At 45.4% G+C, this 7,500-nt stretch overlaps 1 protein-coding gene across 1 annotated transcript; it reads left to right on the forward strand.

The window, feature by feature from the left end:
• Positions 1-3,307: 3,307 nt before the first annotated feature.
• Positions 3,308-4,237, forward strand: LOC135395639 (uncharacterized). Its single transcript, XM_064626736.1, has one exon. The coding sequence runs from the start codon at positions 3,308-3,310 to the stop codon at positions 4,235-4,237; it is 930 nt and encodes a 309-aa protein (XP_064482806.1).
• The last annotated feature ends 3,263 nt before the right edge of the window (positions 4,238-7,500 follow it).

The following is a 7,500-nucleotide window of genomic DNA, read 5'->3' on the forward strand; positions in this document are numbered from 1 at the left end:
TTGAGTTTTGTTTCTTCTGTTTCAGGTCGTGAAGGTTTTTCTCTGGGATTTTCTCCTTCAGCTGATTGGCATTGCAATTGGCAATATAATTGGTTTTAATAAATATATTTCAACTTGTACTACCCTCTTTGCATGTATATGCATGTTATAAGTGTATGGGCAGCCCTCTGCGCCATGCAAAAACTGGCGAGTGAAGTCGGCCCAGGCTGAAAAATGCGCGATGGCAAGCGCTCGCGGAGCCCAGCTCCCACCGGTAAGCGCCGGGTAGCCCTCCGCAGACGCGCCACCCACCGCGCACGGAAAAAAAATTGCGAGTGAAGTCGGCCCAGGCGTAAAAATGTGCGATGGTAAGCGCACGGGTAGCACATCGCCCACGCGCCACCTACCGCGCACGGAAAAAATTCGCGAACGAAGTCGACCTTGACGTGACGGTGGCGCAGCCCTGGTGGTGAAGGGAATCAAATGGACAAAGCCTTACACTACTAACCTGTTGCATCAGCAATACTTGTGCGTGTGTGGAAGCTCTTGGAGCGGTTCTGCCTACATGTCTGATGACAGTTCTTTGTTTTTCTTTTTTGTGAAGCAGAGTTCTGTGCAACTCACGTCAGGAAGGGAAGCAAAACCTTGTCTAGGTAAAACATAATTAGTTTGTTCCAAACTTGAGTAGCCATTATGTGTAAGAAAGCGCAAGGGATAGCGCGAAAACGTATACCAAGTCAGTTTTGTAACTATGCAGTTGAATCAGCGCGTCAAGTCACTTGGGAAAGAATGCGAAAAAATGCGACGTTTCCCAAAAACGTGCGCACCAGTGACACACGGGTGTCGCAACATTACCCTGTAAATTTTGAACCATATTCGTACACGCACTACACTTAGGTGATATTATCTGTAAGAGGGCATCAGCATAGCTGTCGTGTGCTTGCATGTCTCTAATATTTCTGCAGCGCAGGACACTCGCTGCTTGCTATTTCGGCCTCGCAACCGGTAAACGTAAAATTCACCTTCACCAACTGTGGTTGATCAAACACGCCGGAACTTCGCAAATAATACGCGACAACTATAGTTGGACAACTCGGTTACGCCTGCCAGAAGTATATGAGCAGCGTTTAATACTAGTTCGCCTTCAGCACATCGAGAATCAACATTGCAGTTCAGAAATCTCAAAACCGAACCTAAGCGGCATCATGGATATGTCCGCCGTGTTGGAGTTTAGAGGCGCCACCTACAGGTCATGCAAAACGCGAATATCGAGGGGTTTCAACTTCATAGTAATCTTAATCAGTCTCTGTATGACAGTAAGAGCACGTGTCGGATTGCAAAGTACGCAAGTTATACGTACTTTGGTTGCTGTCCGTAAAAACCTCCACGTAAATAGCGAGATGTACCACCTAGCGGCGATCGCATCACACAATGAACGAAGAGGTGAACATACCAAGTTACCCCAGCTACTTCCAAGCTAGTGGGGGAAAGTCGCGGAGGGGGGCACACCGGCGTGACGCAACATTAGAAAATGGCTGACAGCAAACTCGCCCAACGTATTTACTTAGCCCTTCTGCTGCTAGGGATAGCGTTATATTTGTTCGTGATATTGTTTATGGTTCGCCCTCCAGTACGGCTACGAGGTCCTAACAAACCTGAACACTTGCATGTAAACGACAGCCAGGATGTCGGCCAAGTAAATACAACCTACCCTCCGGCTATGTCGGACCTACGAAATTCGTCGAGGGACGTGAGTTTCAGCAGTCCAGGTGCATCGTCCTCTCTCCCGGGACACAGCAACAGGTAAGAGATTTGCACGGTATTTATTCCAAAATTATGAAGTCCTCTAGGGTGCCTGGAAGCTATACGGACCACTTTCAAACGCGAGACAATATTACCAAGACACCAGATTACACTGAGGCAACACATCGGTAGTATGTTTAATAAGTTCAGCGCACCGGCAAGCAACACACGAAACAACATTATACTTGACGGTTCGGGTCCCATACGGGTCCCATCACCAGAAGTGAGGCGTCCTATCCGCTACTGCCTGTTTATGTACCAGTGGGGTGTGACCCCACTGGTGACCCCGGGAGAGGGCCAGGGTGCTTGTTGATAGTATCTTTCGTTTTCTTGATGTACCAGGATTAGAGATGCTTCCGTACACCCCACTTGGTTTACCGTGCAAGAATGAATGGATTATCAAGGTCTACAACGTGTCCCACCTTGCACGCGTGTTCACATAGTTCAGTTGTGTTTAGGGCAGACTTCTCGATATCTTTCTTGTTTCGTTTTTCTTCCCGACTCCCCGATGTAGACCGCCGGGCAATCCTGACAAGATATCTTGTATACAACGCCCCTCTCATCGTCACGCGGCATTCTGTCCTTTGGATGACTAATCAGGCTCCTCAGTGTTGACATGGGCTTGAAGGTGGATAGGAGGGAACGAACTACTGACCTCTTCTGCTTCAGCGGGTGCCCTGAAGTATAGTGGAGAACTTGGCCTGTGTCACATGGTTTCCTGTAGACCGACGTCCTCAAGGCACCACATTGGCCCCTATTTACCAGGACGCCAAGGAAGGCGATCTTTCCATGAGTTTCTTCCTCGTGCGTGAACTGAATGCTGTGATTAAGACTGTTCAGCTTGTTAGAGAATGCGTCAGTCAAATACCTGTCAGCCAAATTGTCTCGGAGATAGAGGATAAACTACGGAACGTGAAAGACAAGACATCAGTGATATCAGCCAGGAACAGAATCATGGGAATATTACAGAACGCGAAACCCCCGCCTTCAAATATGACAAGGGCTGAAACGTAACGGCCTGAACGACCTCCGCAATGACAAAGCAATCGTCATACTACCCGCAAACAAAGGGAAAGGAACAGTCGTCCTGAATCGCGATGACTACGACAACAAGATGAATTCCATCCTACAGGACCAGGCGCACTTTATGGAACTTCCTGGTGACCCGAGGCCCACTTCCGAAAGAAAGATAGTTGCCGCTCTCAGGACGCTGAGGACCAAAGGACGGATCTCAGAAGGCTTATACTGGAAACTATACTCATCTGATGGCGCCACACCGAAAGCTTACGGCCTGCCGAAGGTCCATAAGGATGGTTGCCCCCTTCGCCCCATTGTCTCCTTCGTAGGACCACCCTCAACAGGCATGAACGGGCGCTCGGTAAAAAATTCTGTGGAGTTTTGTGACCTCATCCGTGACTTCTGTGTACCTCATGACGACATCATGATGTCATACGATGTCGTCTCCCTGTTCACCAATGCGCCAATCGACTTTTCACGCTATCGATAGTTCGGGCGATGCTGGAAAATGAAAAATGACTTAGAAGACCGCACTGATCTTACAGTGGACGACATCTTAGACCTTTTAAAGCTGTGTCTTGGACAAACCTTCTTCCGGTTCAAGGGCAAATTTTTTGAACAAACAGACGGATGCCCTATGGGCAGTCCAATATCAATGACCATTGGCAATTTAGTCATGGAATACGTTGAAGACAAAGCCCTAGCGGATTCAGGACCTCATGTGGCCTTCTACCGACGTTATGTTGACGACACATTTGTGATTATCATGAAGGATTTTACTGACGCATTCTCTGACAAGCTGAACAGCATTCATCACAGCATTCAGTTCACGCACGAGGAAGAAACTCATGGAAAGATCGCCTTCCTTGACGTCCTGGTAAGTAGGGGCCAATCTGGTGCCTTAAGGACATCGGTCTACAGGAAACCATGTTACACAGGCCAAGTTCTCCACTATACTTCAGGCAACACGCTGGAGCAGAAGAGGTCAGTAGTTCGTTCCCTCCTATCACGTGCCATTCAGATCTCCTCAAAACCCCAAGTGAGGCAGGAAGAAATCACGCAAGCAACAAGAAACCTTCAAAGAAGGGCCTATCCGGAATCTTTCATTAATGACATTTACCATCAAATGTTATCGCCCCGCAAGGAGATACCTGATGAAACCCAGGACAAGCCCATATATGTCACCATCCCTTACATCAAATGTCTATCGGAACCCATCAGGCGTGTACTGTCTCAGATAAACATGAAGACCACCTTCAAGCCCATGTCAACACTGAGGAGCCTGATTAGTCATCCAAAGGACAGAACGCCGCCTGACGATGAGAGGGGTGTTGTATACAAGATATCTTGTCAGGATTGCACGGCGGTCTACATCGGGGAGACGGGAAGAAAAACGAAACAAGAAAGATATCGAGAAGTCTGCCCTAAACAGGACTGAACTAAGTGAACACGCGTGCAAGGTGGGGCACGTGGTAGACCTTGATAATCCATTCATTCTTGCGTGGGAAACCAAGTGGGGTGTACGGAAGCATCTCGAATCCTGGTACATAAAGAAAACAAAAGATACTATCGACAAGCACCCTGGCCCTCTCCCAGACTGTTACACCCCACTGATACATAAACAGGCAGTAGCGGATAGGACGGCTCACTTCTGATGATGGGACCCGTATGGGACGCGAAACGTCAAGTATAATGTTATTTCGTGTGTTGCTTGCCAGTGCGCTGAACTTATTAAACATGTCTACTCCCGGCCTCTGGACTATATTCACATCGGTAGTAGGACTATACCCTCGGAAATAAATAGCTTAAATGTCAGCTCCGGAGAAAATTCATTGTCACAGATGACAACAAAAGCGAGCAGGCACAAAGGTTGGTGCCAACTAAGTGTACCTCCAAAATAGTTTGGCGAAGTACTCTATATTTAAGGAGAAATCAATTTTTTGGTTTGCCGTGAGATCGTCCGCTCACACCAGTGACGTCACGGCCAGCTTTCGCTTTGGCTCTTCTTGGCTTGCTCGCGGTTTCGCAATCGCCAGCAATCGTCAGGCTGAAAGCGAAATCAGGAATTTCCCTACACCCCCCCCCCAAGGGGGGTGTACACCCCCTGCATTTTTGCAACACCCCCCCCATGAAATTTCTCAGGTAACTCCACCCAACTCGGCCACCAACACGTTCTGGTAGAGAGTCCGGCGCAGCGAATTACATCCTGTATTGTCAAACTTGGGCTGTAGGACCACAGTCATGCAGATGATCGTACCATGCATTTGTCCAATCTGTGTGCTAGGTATTCATTGAGCTTCGTGAGACAAGGTGCTAGTCTTTTTTCTTTGTCGGTCGTGCGATTAAGCATCTTAATGTGGAAATGCCGTTCATAATGAATCTGTATTCTAATGTACTGTGTTCTAACGTAATAACATGTACAAATAAAACGGGAAAGCTGTGCAAAGTTGTCACCATTGTGCCACGATTCTTTCCGTGTCTAAGAAAAACTCCTTAAGTGGAACCTTCACTAAGCATACCCCTCCCCCTTGAAAGCTCGGCACCCCCCCCCCCCCCCCCAGTAGTGAATTTCTGGGGAAATCACTGAGCGAAATCGAGAGTCGCCCGTACATACAAGCACCACGAGCACCGTTCTCTTCGTCCAAATTTGATGATCCTTCGGCTGGTCAGTACACACAACTTCGTCTAAGGTGTCATCTTGTGAGAGATGCGGTGCGACAGAATTGTGAGGATGCCGTGCTCCTCGCATTACGAGCTGGTACGCTAACAACGAAGATGTTTCGTTACCAGTTGATGATTTTGTGCGTGATTGGGTGATACGAAACCAGTGGTCAGTACTAAATGGTCTGGCAGAAGTAAAAGCGGGATGAATTCCGGGCGCGTGTGGGCCGACTTCACCACGAATGTTTTCCAGCTTATCGGCGGGCGGCGCGTGCGCTTATCGTAGCGTATTTTTCAGCACGGGCCAACTTCTTTCGCCATTTTTCCACCTGGTCCGACTTCCCTCACAATTTTTTTCCGCTACAACAGGTGTGCAGTGGGCGGTTTACATGCAGGTATAGACATGCAAAGGATAGCCATACAGAAAAGTATAAGTGAAAATATATTTATTAAAGTCAATAGTGCCAGGAAGCATTCTGTCACTCTGTGTGGAGGAGAAAAACCCAGCCAAAAAACCTGAAGCAGAAGAAACACAATACAATACACGTAACAAATAATATACTTATTACAGGTACGATACAATAGCATTGAATAGGTATCACAGATCAAACACAATATTTTTTATTAACTGTAATCATACACACAAGTTTTCAATGAATCAGAATTAAAATGGAGTAGCACATTTAATCAAAGAAGATATTCTTAATCAATACGATTACAATCAAAATTACAAATTGTATTATAAAAAGTCTGAGACGTGAGAACCATCATTGCATCACAGGAGTTTTAATTACAGTTTTAATTACAAGTTCTGATAGATGTAAGTAATTTCGAGCACAATATGGAAGCTAAGCTTAATATTCCAACATGACACAAATTTAATTAACCAGTTTCTTATGAATTGAATAGCGCAGACATAAGGAAATAATTCGAATCAACACGATCAACAGATAGCATTAATATAGAACCAAACCGACATATCCTCCAACATGTAGGGAAATAATAGCTACACAATACCATATCAAAACGAGAAACGGGCACCACATTTAATCAAAGAAGATATTATTAATCAATATGATTACAATCAAAATTACAAGTTGTATTATAAAAAGTATAATATTCCTGTACGTGAGAACCATCTTTGCAATAGCGGGAATTACGAATTATTAGAAAGTATATTCCATTGTGTTTATGAATAATGCTCATCTTCATTGTAAATTGGTTAAGCATTTCTGATGACGGTTGTGTGATCCGATTCTCCCAAAATCTGATTGCCACTTGGAATTTATTTCCTATACGTTTGTGTGCCGTGTGTTACGAAGATTACGTGATTAGAAATGTAGACTTCGACTGCACGTCATGCTTGTAAAATCCTCCATTTGCACCGGGGCATTTGATAATAGAATCCTTTCAACATACGTACTATTTTATCTGACCTCGAGAGCGCCCTGTTTGCTTGAGGAAGGAAAAGGAATAGACCCCAACCCCCAACCCTTTGAGTGATAAAGCATGCGCAGTGCTTTGGCCGTATAGACAGAGAGATAATATGTCTCCGGGCTTTGAAGAAAAACCGAGATCCTCTCATGGGGTGCCTGGGTGTTGGATTCATAAAACAAAGTAAGGTTTGTAGTGTCTCTTAGAATTAAAATTATATAGTGTTCGATTAGATTATGTCACGAGGATGATTTTATGATAGTTAAAATGATAGATTATTCACCTCTGTTGTTTTGATTAAGAATATCTTCTTTGTAGTGGTACAGATTTTATTTCCTGTTGTGTTCGTGTCGTTCTTGTCGTTCGTGTTCCGTGGTCTTCCAGGGTCTCTGTTGTTCACACTTCCACGCCAATTCCTTCGCTCCGCAATTTTTTGCTGATTTTTCGCTCATACTAGACTCTTGAACACCTTTCATTGGATCTGCAGTGTTCACTGCCTACATGTTGGAGGATATGTCGGTTTGGTTCTATATTAATGCTATCTGTTGATCGTGTTGATTCGAATTATTTCCTTATGTCTGCGCTATTCAATTCATAAGAAACTGA

Source organism: Ornithodoros turicata, chromosome 5 (assembly GCF_037126465.1).
Source record: "Ornithodoros turicata isolate Travis chromosome 5, ASM3712646v1, whole genome shotgun sequence".
Classification (NCBI taxonomy): domain Eukaryota; kingdom Metazoa; phylum Arthropoda; class Arachnida; order Ixodida; family Argasidae; genus Ornithodoros; species Ornithodoros turicata.